The 14,816-nt window shown below is 50.7% G+C and overlaps 1 protein-coding gene across 8 annotated transcripts in view; it reads right to left on the bottom strand.

Moving 5' to 3' along the window:
* LOC146861679 (zinc finger protein 10-like) overlaps positions 1–14,816 on the bottom strand; it is a 495,345-nt gene that overhangs the window by 263,380 nt on the left and 217,149 nt on the right. For all 8 annotated transcript variants that reach the window (XM_085646037.1, XM_085646041.1, XM_085646038.1 and 5 more), the window contains exons 5-6: positions 13,575–13,676; positions 12,906–13,016 (exon numbers count right to left, since the gene is read on the bottom strand). In XM_085646037.1, coding sequence (XP_085502163.1) covers positions 12,906–13,016; positions 13,575–13,676 — 213 coding nt within the window. The remainder of the gene's footprint in view (positions 1–12,905; positions 13,017–13,574; positions 13,677–14,816) is intronic.

Below are 14,816 nucleotides of genomic sequence, written 5' to 3'. Positions count from 1 at the left end.
TGGGTTTGCCTTTGGCACATCTGGTGCGCGGTTGCGCTGTGCCTACAGGGAGGCCAGCCCACATCTTTATATTTGATGCAATCCTGCCCTGTGATTGAGAAAAGGTCTCCACCCCCAAACCAAATATTAGGCTGCGAAAACCTGTCAGAAAGGCAAGAAACAAGATACAGCTGTCAAAAGAGGTCGAACCTAAGGGAATCTACCCAATATTTGGGACAAAGCAAAACAGTGGTGAAGGCTGTGTCACCATCAACACACCAGACTCTCCCATTGAAGTGATGTCAACCACGGAACTCATCACACTAGTTTCAGCAAACATAACATCCTCACTGAATGAAGTAAAAAAAACACTAACAAAAGAAGTACACTCCGGGGGGCGTGGCTTAGCAAGCCAGCATGGCGGACGGCTTCTGAGTAGGCTTCGTCCAGCCCATCATTTATCCTAACGTTATCCTGCTCCCCTGGCCACGATAGCCCCTGCCTGCCGTGCCTGAAGGTTGGGCGCCGCGGCGTCGCTGTTTGGTGTGGTTTGGGGTCCGGAGCGGCATCCTGTGGCGGAGACGGGACCGGGTCAGCGCTGAGGTCTGGGGGCGGCATTGAAACCGCAGCCTCGGGTACGGACCGGCTGGCAGATCCTGTGGCGGCGGAGCAGCTGCGGAGAGGTCACCCCCCACCGGGGGCACTGAGTGAGTTATCCTGCTGGCGGGGGGGTTCTTCCTGTGTGGCGGCCCCCCCCGGTGATCGACGGTCGGTCGGACCGAGAGGGGAAGAGAGGTGGTGAACGGAGCGGCGCTTGCTGTGGAGGACGCCATTTTGGGCCCGCGGCCGGGGAGCTCCTGGGGCCCGCGCATGGTCCGATAAGTGTAGGCAATCGGCGGAGGATCGCCCATCCGGGCGCATCGCTGGTCTGGCCATTGTGGGTCCGGGGCCTGGTGCGGGACCCGGGCTGCGGAGGCGGGTCCGGCTGTTGGGATTCGCTCTGGGCCGCCCCGGCTACTGCGGAGGACTGCACCTGGCTGTCGGCAGTCGATTCGGGCTGCGGCGAGGATGCGAGTGTCGCAGGGTGAGTGAACCTGCTCCCTGCGGTTGGGCCTGGTCCCCGCCCCCTCTCCCGCCGATCCGGGTCCACCTGGGGGTTCGGCGGTGTTGTCGGACCGCGTAGGGGTGTCAGGGTGTGGCTGCGGCCTGTGGAGCCTACAGCGCTCCGTGGATGGCCTGGAGGCGCATCCTGTCCGTTCCCCGGGGCATGCCTGCGGCCCTGTGCAGGTACCATTGAGGATTCAGGCTCTGGGGCACGCAGCGACATTGGGGACCTGTGCAGCGATTCTGGGACGCCCTGGCGGAGCCCTCGTCGCCCGTGGGTCGTTGAGGGGCGCTGACGTCCGTCCGTTGGGTGGTGCGGAGTGGTGCCACCTGACACACGAGGGCTAGAGACAATCGGCGAAGGCTCCCGGACGGCCGCATCGGCAGTTGGATCGAGCTGCGCGGACTGTGGCCGGACAACAGCGTCGTCCTGCGCTGCGTACGGAACCCTATCAGGGTACACGGGGACAGCGCCTTCTCGAGGGAAGGAGGATCGCGAGGGTCTGCCCGCCTCATCATGACGAGGGATAAAACCAGTGGAGGACCCTCTAAGCAGAGCACGCTGGACAAGTTTGCGGGCCCGGGGGGCTCCGCCGGGGCGGTGGGCGGGGCCCAGGGTGCTGTACCGGACAATGCTGCCCTCCTGGCGGCTATTACCCAGTCCAGAGACACCCTGGATGCCAAAATAGGGGCAGTGGGTTCCGATGTAATGTTGCTGCGCCAGGACCTGCGCAATGCGGTGGCACGCATCACGGAAACTGAAACTCGGATCTCGGGGGTAGAGGATGTGGTGACTACCCTGCAGCAACGAGTGGCGTCTCTGGAGACTACCCAGCGGGGTTTGGCATCTAGGGTCGAGGACACGGAGGGTAGGGCCCGGCGTAACAACCTCCGCTTGTTGGTTTTCCGGAAGGATGCGAGTCTGGAAATATGGAGGAGTTTTTTCACCCGGTGGCTGGAGAGCTGGCTACCAACCGACTCCCTTTTAAAATGCTTTGTGGTGGAGCGGGCACATAGAGCCCTGATGCAGAAGCCTCCCCCCGGGGCCAGGCCGAGGCCAGTGATTGCAAAACTACTTAATTATCATGATCGGGATGTGATCCTTAAGCAAGCCAGGGCCCACGAACCTTTGCAGTTTAACAATGCCCGTATCCTTATATTCCCGGACTATACTAAACAGACTCAGCAACTGCGGCAGTCGTTTCTTGCAGCTAAAGCCCGCCTGCGGGAGCACAGGCTTCCATACGCGCTGCTCTACCCGGCCCGGCTGCGGGCCGTCTACCGCTCCCGCACGTACTTCTTTGACTCTCCGGAGGAGGTTTTCCGTTGGACAGATGAGACGGTGCGGCTGCGCCCTCATTCCCCGCCAGGGAAGGAATCCGACTCATCCTCTAGCGGGGTGACCAGGGGCGTGCCTGGTGGCCGGGTGAAGAGGTCTCGCTGCTCCAGGTCCAGGAGGCGATCCAGGTCCGGTGGTACACCGTCGAGCGGGGGATCAGCGTTGGATCAAACAGCACCAGCAGACTGATTTATCCTTTTCTATGCGCATCCATGACTCTTGGATATGTTTATGGCGGTCAGGGGAGCTCTATGAGGGCTGCCATCCCTGTTGGTTATACCAGGAGGGGGATGGGGACTAGGGATGATGGGCTGTAGTTTGGGGATCCATTGGTGGGTGTGGAGTGGTACCCCCTGTTGGGGTCTGCCGGCACTGCCTGCCGCGACAGGTACTTCACTGTTTTCGAGGTACGGGGTAGGGTAGGGGGTTGGTGGGGTTGTGTTGGGAGCTGTTGTTGTTTTCTTATCGCACTGTCCAATTGCGGGTTGGGGTTGCGCTGCGTGACATGTCCTGGGCAGCTGGGGCTCTTCCTGTTTTTGATGCTTTGATATGGCCGCCAATACGGGTAGATTGCTGGATTCCTTGGGGCTCCTGCTCATTTTGAGCTGGAATATCAGAGGGGCGATAGATAAGATCAAGCGTGGCGCTATCCTTAAGCAGGCTAAACTCACCGGTGCTGACATCCAGATGCTCCAAGAGACACACCTTATGGGGACGAAAGCACTGTGCTTTCAGCGTTTTGGATATGTCCAGGTGTTCCATGCGGGCTTTGTGCGAGGTTCACGGGGAGCGCAGTCCTAATCCATAGACGAGTTCCTTACCTCCATGTTAGAGCGTGGGGTGATATACAGGGCAGATATCTTATCCTACAGGGTACGTTGTGGGGTGAGTCTGTGATTTTTGGGAGCGTGTACGCCCCGCCGCCGCTGACCTGGGGTTTTGTTGAGAAGCTTGTGACCGTGTGGGCAGACATCCCAAGGGGTCTGGCGGTGGTTGGTGGGGATTGGAACGATGTGCTGGATCTGGCTCTTGACAGGCGGAGGCCGGCTGGTGGTAATTCCACCAAGCTTCATTCCCTCGTGATGGGCCAGGAGTGGGATTGTAGGAGAGTGGAATCTGACTAATGGTTGCCCCCAACTTTTTGCCTGGTATTTAAGTGGTTTTTGACTAGTCTGGCTGGGATCCTGCTATCCAGGACCCCAGCCTATCTGCTTTCTCCCTAAAACTGTTGTGAGTACTCTAGGTACAAACATAATTGGATGCTGGACATGCCCTACCAGTCCCTTGTAGATGGTACCCTAGGTACCCAGGGCATGGGGCCCCCAGTAGGCCTACCAGGGCTGCAGCACTTATTGTGCCACCCTGGGACAGCCACCCAAACTGACACCACCAGGCCACTACTGTAGCCTGGGTAAGGTGGTGCTAGCACCCCTTACAGGGATGTAGGTACCCTATGTCCCATACCATTACAACACATATACTCTCATAGGTCACCCCTATGGCAGGCCCTGGTAATCCTACAGGGCTGGGTGCTGAGGTATGTGTGAGGGGGGACCCCTACGTGAGTAGGGCCTCCCTGCAACCTTCGTAAAAATGTTACTGGGTTGTTTGTAGTGTAGCCATACCATATACTCTTAACCGCATTATAAGTTATTGCGTCATCGCTGTAACTTTGGAGTGGCTACACAGAACCATATCGTGTTTGGTGTCAAACATGAAGGAATCATACCCCCAGTCCAGCCATGGGCATGGGGGCACGATTCCCCCTTGCTAGGAGGGCGATATGGGAAAAGCGGTAGAATTTGGAAACCAATTTAAAAGTGCACATGTACCACAAAATGGCTACTGTTCGCCACCTACACGACTCTGGCTGGCTGTTGCTGGGGAAAACCCCAGCCTCGCCATCTGGACAATAGGGCTCCTGTGGCAGGGAGGTGCCAGCACCTCCCCAGACAGGATATGTGGATTGGAACAGGGTGGGTGCACCAAAAGTCCATTCAGAGTTGCACGTAGGCAGCTGCAGAGCCCCAATTCTGCATACACCGCCTGGAACCGGTTCAGGGGCATCCTGCCCCTCGCCCAGGCGGGAAACACACAAAGGGGAGTGGGTGTAGCCACCCTTTCCCGCCTCTACTCTGATTGGTAGGCTCTATTTTGGACCATCCCCTAATCTTGGGGATATATGGGAATAACTTTGCCCTAGAGCCTCAGATTCGTACAGGACTTCACAGAACTGACCTTCGACGAGCTGCTGCCCAGCTGACTGAAGAAATCTCCCTTGGGATAAAGGAGTTATCCCCCTGCTTGGCAGGCACCTAAAAGACTACAAGATACCCGGTTGGAACTTCGTTGCTCTCACGACCTTCGACGCCTTCCAGCAACCTCGAGGTGGGTCTCCAGTGCATCCCAGCGTCCTGTGAGTGTGCCCAGCAAGTCTGAGCACCCTGGACCACGTGGGTGTCGAGATCCCCGCATACCCCGAGACACCGGCCACCTCTTGTCCAGCACACGACCCCGACCAGTGGGGAAGTTGTGCTTTGGCCCATTCTTGAGCCAACCTTCAAGCAGCATTTGTGCCGACCCTCAGCTCCCTGGCCCGCTCCGGTGGCCCGTGGGAGCCCTTTTACGCACTCCATTTTGCTGCCTTCCGCGGTCCCTTGTCCCTCGACTTGCGGGCCCTGACGGAGGACAATCTTCTTTTCTAAGAGTTCCCCTGGTTGCTCCAGGCCTGCTCTACGCTCCCTGCAAAGGAGAGCACCCTCAGACCACGTGGGTCTGCACCAGCAGCTGCTTTGTTCATCTTGCGTGGGTTGCGGTTGCCAATGCTTAGTGGATCCAATCGGGACACTAACACCGCAGCGACCCTCAGCCGACGTGGGACAGTCGCCCTCCAGAAGCTGGCCTTCCTTGAAGCCTCCCGGAGCCCGTGACTGCAGAGCCCAGCTGTACCTTCCACACCTGAAGCACCCGACATCCACGAGCTCCTTCCTGTGAGCTCCCTGGTCACTGTGCTGTGACCCAGACTCTGTCCCCTCTGCTTTCAGGTTCATCTTTGTCTTTTCTTCAACTTTAATCTTCACGACTTCAGCGACACTTCCAGCTAGCAGCAGTTTGGACTCCTTTTCCATAGAAAATCAGCCCGCGACCCGACACCAGAATCGACCTATGCACCCGGCTTCCCTGGGGCAGGTAACAGTGGTACTTCGGTACTTCCGTGGTGGTGGGCTCTCCAAAGCCTTAAGTCTCAAGCCTTAACTTTGTACTGTTGTTAGAAGTGTCCTTAAATCTTAATTATTCAACCTCGACATTCTCCATAGGCTAACATTGCGATCCCGACAGCAACTTCTCGCACTGCACACGCCTCCCGTGGGTCCCCTTCCTCTTAACTGTGGGTGGATTCTTAAGGGGCCAGCGATCCTGAATGCCCTAGGCATTGCCTGTAGAATTGTCGTGGTTCTTATACCACTATTTTAGTATATGGTTTGGTCCCCCCCCTGGGGCCCATTGATTTCTGTGCTATTTATTGTGTTTAGAAATGCTTGTTTGAATTGTAACTTTGCCACTAGCCACATAAAGTGACTGTGGGATTCTGTCTAGAATAAATACATATATTTTATATATATACCTGTGTGGGCTACTCTTTCATTTGGTTATTCAAGAGGTTATTATGGTAAAACAATAAGCTTAACACTCCTTCAAGACTTAGCCTGAAGGCTGCTCTCCACAGCTACCACTAGGATAGCTTTCTTTAAAGGTTGTCTTAAACCTACCATCAATAGGAGTCGAATTGGACTGGTGCAAGGTGTCCCTATAACTAGGAACAGCATATGCCAGGCCAACTTCTCACAGGGATGACCCATGGCGTCGGTTGCATGGCGGGGCTCCGGGGTTCACCTATCTCTCGGCGGTCCACGACTCCCTCTCTCGTATCGATTATATCTTTGTGTCTCGGGGTGATGCTGGCAGGGTGGTGGAGGCCAATATTCTCCCTCGGGGGCTATCAAATCACTCGCCGGTGGCCATTACGGTGGCGTCTTTCCGTGTGGAACCTCCAGCAGGCGGAATAAAGGGAACACATGGGAGACGCCATAGATCATTATTTGCAGCAAAATGTGGGAACGGTGTCGGCAGCGGCGTCGCTGTGGGAGGCGATGAAGCCCACGCTCCGTGGGGTTGATATCTCCTTCTGCGCTGCGGCACGCAAGGCCTGCAGGGACTCTCTTGTGCGGGCGGAGGCGAAGATCTTAGATCTACAAACGCGCAGTGGAGGTGGGGGGGGGGGCGGCAGGTCCGCCGCCAACGGTTGCTAGCGCAGCAGGATCTCTCTTCCCTTTTGCTGGACGAAGCCCGCCAGGCGTGGTTGGCTACCCGCAGCAGGATATATCAGTGGGGGGACAAATGGAGCAAACTCCTACATAGATTGTGCCAAGGGGCGACAGGCTCCTTTGTTCTCCCGGGTGTAGTTGGACCCGATGGAGTACCGATTTCGGACCCGTCGGCCATCGCAGAAAGCTTTGCGGCCTATTACGCGGACCTCTATGCTCCCCGAGAATGTTTGCCGGCAGAGGTTATTGCCCGATTTTTAGATGACCTTCCGCCCAGGACTCTGACCGACGAAGTAAGCGCGGATCTTGATCGCCCATTCTCGGTAGATGAACTGAACTCCGCTCTTCTGGAGCTGCAGCCTGGTAAGGCGCTGGGTCCCCATGGATTCCCGAACGAATTCTTTAAGCGATACTCCCAGCAGCTCGGCCCTCATTATTGTAGGGTGGTGGAGGAGGCTAGGGAGGTTGGTCGTTTGCCCAGAGACTGGCGGCATGCTGAGGTGGTGGTATTTCACAAACCCGGCCGGCCTCCTGGACACCATGCATCCTATCGTCCTATCTCCCTTCTTAACGTAGAGGCTAAGGTCTTGGCCAAGGCACTTGCTAATCGTCTCCGTCCTCACATCTCGTCTATTGTGCATCCCAACCAGGCCGGGTTTATGCCCCAGCGGGCGACCCGCCATAATATACAGCAATTGCGGCAGTGGGGAGCTTGGGGGTACACGCGGCCCTGTTGCTTGCGGATATGGATCGAGCTTTTGATTCATTGAGCTGGGAATATCTATTCGCCCTCCTACGCCGATTGAATCTAGGACCTCGCTTTCTCTCCTATCTGACTTTACTTTACACAGGCATAACAGCGACTGTGCGTGTGGCTGGATCTGGCTCGTCAGTCTTTCCCATTGGTCGAGGCACCAGGCAGGGGTGCCCTTTGTCACCCTATCTGTTCGCCCTGGAAATGGAGCCCCTAGCTGCGTGGGTGTGTGTCGATGCGCAGGTATCGGGGCTCGAATGGGCCAATGGCTTGTCGGATCGAATCGCTTTATATGCGGACGACGTGCTATTCTTTCTTACGCAGCTGGATAGGACCGGCCCGCGGCTGTTGCGTATCATGCAGGTGTTTGAGGAGACCACCGGCTTGTATATGAACGAGCGTAAGTCTACCCTGTGGGTCCTGGGGGGAGGGGCTGACCCTGGTTCCTGGGCCTACACGGTGCAGGTGGCGCGTGGGGGGCTGAAATATTTGGCCGTGTTCCTCTCAGACGCTCGGTCGACTTCTTGGGAAAAGAACTTGGTGCCGGTATGGAACAGGGTGCGTGACGATCTCAGAATTTGGTCCCACATGCCCCTATCTATATATGGCCGCTCGGCCATTTTCAAGATGGTTGCCCTTCCTCGATTGCTGTATCAGCTGCAAAACCATCCGTATCCTATATCCGCGGGTTGGTTCCGCCAGGTGAATGCGATGCTGGGTCAGTTTCTCTGGGGCGGGGGGGTTGTGAGGGTGGCTCTCCGTACTTGCTTTAAATCCACATATTGTGGGGGACTCGCTACCTCCGACATTCTCTCATACTATATGGCCTCCCAATTGCTGGTCCTTAATGAATGGTGGTATGGTGACAGGTCGGATCCGGCGTATAGCCTTGAGCGCCGCTTAATGGGAGATCATTCACTGCATACACTCCTTTATTCTGCGCCCTTGCGGCGCTCTTTGCCAAGTGTGACACAATTGGTATTTCACGTTTGGAGACAGGCGTTGCGGAGGATGGGCTGGTGGAATCGCCTAACTGGAGAGACGCCACTATGGCGAAATGGTGGCCTGCCGCAGTTGGCGACCTTGCCCGGCTTCCAGGACTGGGATGCGATTGGGATCTCCACTCTGGGGGATGTCATGAGGGGTCCTATCCTGAAATCCTTCCAAGATTTGCAGAACGACTTTCAAATGCCGCGCACCCAATTCTTTAAATATTTGCAGTTCCGGCATGCTCTCTCTCCCAGCTTGGCGGGTCTGGAGGAGTTGGACGATTTTAGTCCAATAGAGTCGAAAGTCTTCATGGGAGACTTGCGGGACCATAAGATATCGAAAATATACCAGTCCCTTGTGACACACTGCTCCCCGTCTCTGCAGCGTCTCCGTAGGGTATGGGAGGAGGATGTGGGCCCGCTTGAGGAGGAGGACTGGACGGAGGCCCTGGTCTCTCCACGTGGGGCGGCCATCGCCATGAGCCTTCGACTCATCCAGTTTAAATACCTCCATAGAGTGTATTTTACCAGAGTTAGACTGTATAGGGCGGGTCTGGTGGCATCCCCGAATTGCCTTCGCTGCTTGCATGAAGAAGGGACGCTGCTGCATACTATATGGGATTGTTCTGCACTAAATAGGTTCTGGCGGGGTGTACTGACATGCCTCTCAGAGGTTCTGGGTTGGGATCTCCCTCGGTCTCCTAAACTAGTGCTCCTGCATGTTATGGACGATATAGGGGGCAATGTTTATAAGCGCCACCTGATGCTCCTGGGCTTCACTCTTGCTAAGCGGGACATAGCGAGGGCTTGGAAGGCGACGGCCGCACCCTCCGTATCAGTTTGGAAGGCTGGGCTAGATTTCTGCATGGGCCTAGAGGCCCCCATTTTTGTGGCACGGGGTTGCCCGAGTAAACATTATAAAATTTGGAAACGATGGGCAGATTACAGGGAACTGGAATTGGAACCCACCCCAGCGGAATAATTGTGTGGGTGGCAGTCTTTCTCTCCTTTGTGTTGGGGGGGCATGTAACATTTGTGTATTGGGCGCAGTTGTGTCTCACGGACATGGTCCATAGCGAGGGTAGAATTGTAGCTACGAACAGATTTGCTGCTCTGGCTGGATTGGCGGTGCGATGGGGTGGGGGGTGTTCTATGTTCATTTGTTTAGTGGGGTTGCATTTTTTTGCACGTCCCTTATGTAATTTTCTTTTGGTATTTCATGAGAAAAATGTCAAAGCCAGGATATTGTTTATTGATGCTACGGAAGTCTCTGGGTTACAGAGCTCCGCTAAATGTGTATTTGACGATTAAAATTTGTTTACAAAAAAAAAAAGAAGCACACTCCATATGTAGACCTGTAAGCTTACAATCTGGAACAGTTAAGCACTGTGAAGTCTGTAAAAAAAGAGGGAGTGCGGACCGCGTTGCTAGACCTGAGCAGGTCTTTAATTTATACAAATCTGACTTCACACCTGGGCAGGGCTCTATCCCAAACAAGACTCACACTCTACTGGACCACCCCAGCAAAGTCTCACCTCAAGCAAGATGTGAATCTTGAGCTGCAAGCTATTGTGCAGCCACATATTATGATTTAAAATTATCAGCAAAGGTCACAATCAGAGGATTACATTAAAACACACCGAGTAGTCAAGGAGAACATCAACTAACTCAAATGGAGGACGGCTCGCATAACGTTCATCTGGCTGTGCAAACCACAGAAATCGGCAAAAAAATGATCGCTATCTGATGAGTATTGGATTTTATATTGCTGTATCAGTGAAATTAGCAGCAGCGAAGCAATTGTGTAGTCAATGATGGATCTAGAGTTTGGACCGTAATGAGTGTAGTTCTGGGGAATATTGTCTGGAAACCATCCATTCAGGACCTTCATATCTAGGAATTTCAGCGTTGTCACACATATTTACCCTATTAGGTCCCGCCGTTTGCCTACAATCACTCATCAACCAATCATTTATACAGCGCCGCACACCTCCTGTGAGGGTCTGGAGGCACTGGAGTTGTTCACTGCTGTGTGGAGGTTGATTATTCAAACAGCCAGGTCTGTAGAACTTGTCCGAATTGCTGGAGTGAAGGTGCGGTCGTGAGGTGCAGGGTTAGGTTGTTCCAAGCCTTGGCTGCCAGGTGCAAGAAAGAGCGCCCTCCGCTGTTGGTTCGACGGATGTGGAGAGGGAATCTGAACCGAGGTGTCTGGACCGCTGGTAGAAGGTTAGGCGTTTGTTGATGTGTGCAGGTCTTTGTGGGCATGGTTTAGCAGCTTGAACTGGCATCTCTGCTGGATCGGAAGCCAGTGCAGTTTCTTGAGATAGGTTATGATGCGAGTCCTTCAGGGAAGGTCAAGCATGAGTCTTGCTGCTGAGCTCTTTATTGTTTGGAGTCTCTTCAGGAGGAGTCCTGTGATACCTACGTAGAGCTTGTCTCCGTAGTCCAGTCTGCTGGTGATGAGGGCCTGTGCGACGGTCCATCTGGTGTTGATAGGGAGCCACCTGCAGGCAGATTAATCTGTGTTTACTCGTTTCTTCATGGATAGCTTGTTGTCCAGGATGGTGCCGAGGTGGCTGGCATGGTCTGTTGGGTTTGGTGCTGTGCCGAGCTCCAGGGGCCCCCATGAGTCATTCCAAGGCGAGGAGTTTTTCCCAAAGATGAGGACTTCTGTCTTGTCTTGTCTCAGTTGAGTTTGAGACAGTTATCATTCATCCTGTCCGCAACGTTCATCATGCATCTGTGGAAGTTGGTTTTTCTGTTGGAGGTATCTTCGGACAGAGAGAGGATGAGCTCTGTGTCGTTGGCGTAGGAGATAATGTTGAGTTCATGTGATCATAGGGTGGCAGCTAGTGTGGTCATGTAGGTGTTAAAGAGGGTCAGGCAAACTATATTCCTGCCTCAAAAACCATCTACCGCACAAATTCAACTTGAGTTTGGTCTTTCAAAGCAAGAACTGTGCAGAAGGTCCCCTACAATAAAAAAGCTAGTATATGATATGGCGAACACAAGATACCCTAATAAATAGTACACAATGACTGGCTCTTCAAGTGACCATCCGTCGGTTTACCAGAAATATTTGAATGATTCCACCAAACAGGCACATTTATTTGACTGAACTATGGGGCATGAGTGTGCCATACCACTTCTTCAAAAGGGCGATGAACAGAGCTGTAAAGTTTCAATCATGCCCGGAAGACAAAAACAAATCTAGTTCCTGATCACATGCCTGGTTGGTAATTAAAAAAGACAACGCCTTGATACCGGCACCATACCTAGACAGCCCTTTCCCAGTACATATAAAGCCAGATTAATGACTTTGCTTTGTGGCAAATTAACAGCATTGGATAGTTGACCAACCTGGGTCCCTTAGAATGTAGACTTTTTTAAGCAAAAGAGGTGGAATTTATCCATGTGGTTTGCATTTGTCCTAACCTGCACAATCTTCGATTATTGATATTAAAAAAGCGTTTTAATGACAGAGGTATTTGAGCATGCAGAGAATCAATAATTGGATAGTTTTAACCCAGGGGACCAGCAGCTAAACAGTAAACTGATGACATTTTTGACAATGACTCCCTTCTGGCATATTCCAACTCTATTTCACCACCACAATTCAATAGTGAAGGGCTTGATCCAAAGTAGATACAAGGAGCCCCTGCTATTTATATTACTTCCCAGAGCACGGAAAATACAATTCTTGAAGAGAAAATCCCCAGGCAACTATTGGTCTATTAAACATACAAGACTATAATTCCCACATGATGTGTAACGACTCAATGTACAACAGTTATCAATAAAAAAAAAAAATATTCATACAACATTATTTAAAAAGACCATTGTTAGCTCTGTATTACACTTTAGGAAAACATATATGGGACAATAACATCATAGCATAAACACAAATAACGACAATGATAGATGTTTTCAAAATGCTGCATACAAAAAACAAATCGGCATGTCCTATACATATGGTCCACATAGGAAAAGTTATACAATCAATCATAAAGTGAACTGTATATTGTAAAGATAATACAAATCAAATCAATAGCCCTTTGATATTGTTTTTTATTGTAATGAATCAACAAAAAGTTTTTTAATGTTTTTAATACACCTTTTTATATAATCCTATTGTTACATCTGCGTAGTTACACACTGTATCTAGCAAAAGTCGGCTACCCTCCTTTAGCGCTATTTTTGTATGAAGCGACGTGTGTGGTTTGGATGATTGCGAAGAGTAGTGTGTATTATATGGTTCACCAAAGGATACAATTATGTTTAGCGAGTTTAATTATGTGAAACAATAAAAATGATTGATTGATAGATGGATTGATTGATTGAATGACCAAGTATGAGTGGAGGGCTATCTGGATAGCTTGTTATTTTTTCTAGGTAGGTGTTCACAATCTGCTTACCTTTTGGACTGCTGATGGCTTCTCTTCTTTCACAATCCAAACGGCCCACAGCATTGGATTCTCCTTCTGATTTTATGCAGAATGAAACATCTGATGTGCTAAACACATTACCTGTTATCAGAACACAAGTTCAACCATACTTTAAAAATATGTAGCATTTAGTCAATATAAAGGTAATACAAATTATGGTGCACATCTGCATTACATGTCTATAGAGGCTCTGTACTGGAGTGCTTACGAGCTAAGAGGCTTAAGATGGGTTTTGTGGTGTTCCTGCTCACTTTGAACATGTTTATGAATAAAGCACTCAGAAGGTGGTCAGGCCTAAAGGGAGGTTCGTTTACATTATACATTCTATTTCAGGGGCTAACAAGATGGCAAAGTTGGAAGCAAGATGTGATAATCATCAATCTATATTTCTCTGTACTATACAGTACTATATAAGATGGATCACATCAGAATAATATAGATCATATTACTATATTAGATTGAGAGGATTGGTCAAAACACAGACAAGCACTTAAATTCAGAAACATATGCAGCATATTGAGACTAGAAAGTGAAAGCTCCTAATTCAAATTAGCAACGTTTAATGATTTATTGTTATTATTTAACATGCATATTGCTAAATCTCAGCATTTAAAAGCATCAGCAGTCTTCATCGTTTACCTGAGCAGGTACTGATTTCCCCTACCCCTCCTGTGTTGTCATAACCAGTCACACTTCGATCTTCTTTCCTCAAACACATGTTTGTATTGGAATACTGAAATTCTGAGGAATAAACCAAAACTGATTTATATTTCTCACAGTAAGGTATGTATGACATCTTGACACTAGAAATTCTAATTTTGTGTTAATCTTTTTATTTTCAACATCTGACATTATTGTAAAGCATGTAACTCTCAGAGTAAAAAAATCATCACAACAATTAAGACAATAGCTTCTATTTATAGAGTTCTCTACAGCACGTCTGCATTTTGTAAGCAGTGCAAATAACAGATATTTGTAATGATGCGTGGAGGCTGGTCAAGAGAATGCAGGAACGCACAGAAGCGTGTATGTTACGAGGAGGCTTTATTTGTCAAGCTGGTACAAGTAGTAATACAAGTAAAGAAGACAGAGACCCCACCAGGAGCAGGTGTAGTAATAATAATAAGTTCAGCCGTCCAGCACATCAAATTCATCGATGTCATGGGGAACAAAGAAGGTAAGATAATGCGCCAGGAAATATATAAGGAGGGATGCCATATATCTCCCTTCTTCACAAAACAGAAAAACAAACAACTGATGGGTTACACGCCCAAAGAAGAACTCCCACGGGAAACACCCAAAGAAGAACTTCCACAGGAAACCTCATAACCGTACAGAGGTATGAAGACAAAGACACTGAGGCTCTGACTAAAGACAAACCCTTAACTCAACCGGTTCCGCAAAGAAACCAACTGAAAAATAAAATCATTCAACGCACACACCAAATGAGTTGGCCAGATTCACCTGATGGAGAACCAAGGCTAAGAGTATCACAACCAAAGAAAATGCCTAAAATATATTCTCATGCTCATACTCATATTCTCTCTCTCTCTCTCTCTCTCTCTCTCTCTCTCTCTCACCATTTAAGTGTCACTCGTAACCCCCTAACACCTCTGCACCCAGAGTTACTTGTATCCCGGGTATTGATAGCTTGGGAGAGAGAGATAGAGGGTGGGATGTATGTATTTGGCTTTATTTCGTAATCGTCTAAGCTCCGGCACAATCTTAACAACATAAAAATTAAGACATTTACACATCGCAATGACCGCTTTTCTTGTCTCTGTTACTGTTGCCCGTTACTCTGCCTGCACCGTGTTAGTGTTGGTAAATTAATGCTTTTAAATGGAATGTACCATTTCATTGCTCTCTTTCCAATGTGTT

The sequence above is a fragment of the Triturus cristatus genome, chromosome 3_1, assembly GCF_964204655.1.
Source record: "Triturus cristatus chromosome 3_1, aTriCri1.1, whole genome shotgun sequence".
NCBI classification, from domain to species: Eukaryota; Metazoa; Chordata; class Amphibia; order Caudata; family Salamandridae; genus Triturus; species Triturus cristatus.
Note: the sequence above shows the minus strand (reverse complement) of the source record. Positions and strands in the feature narration are given on the sequence as shown.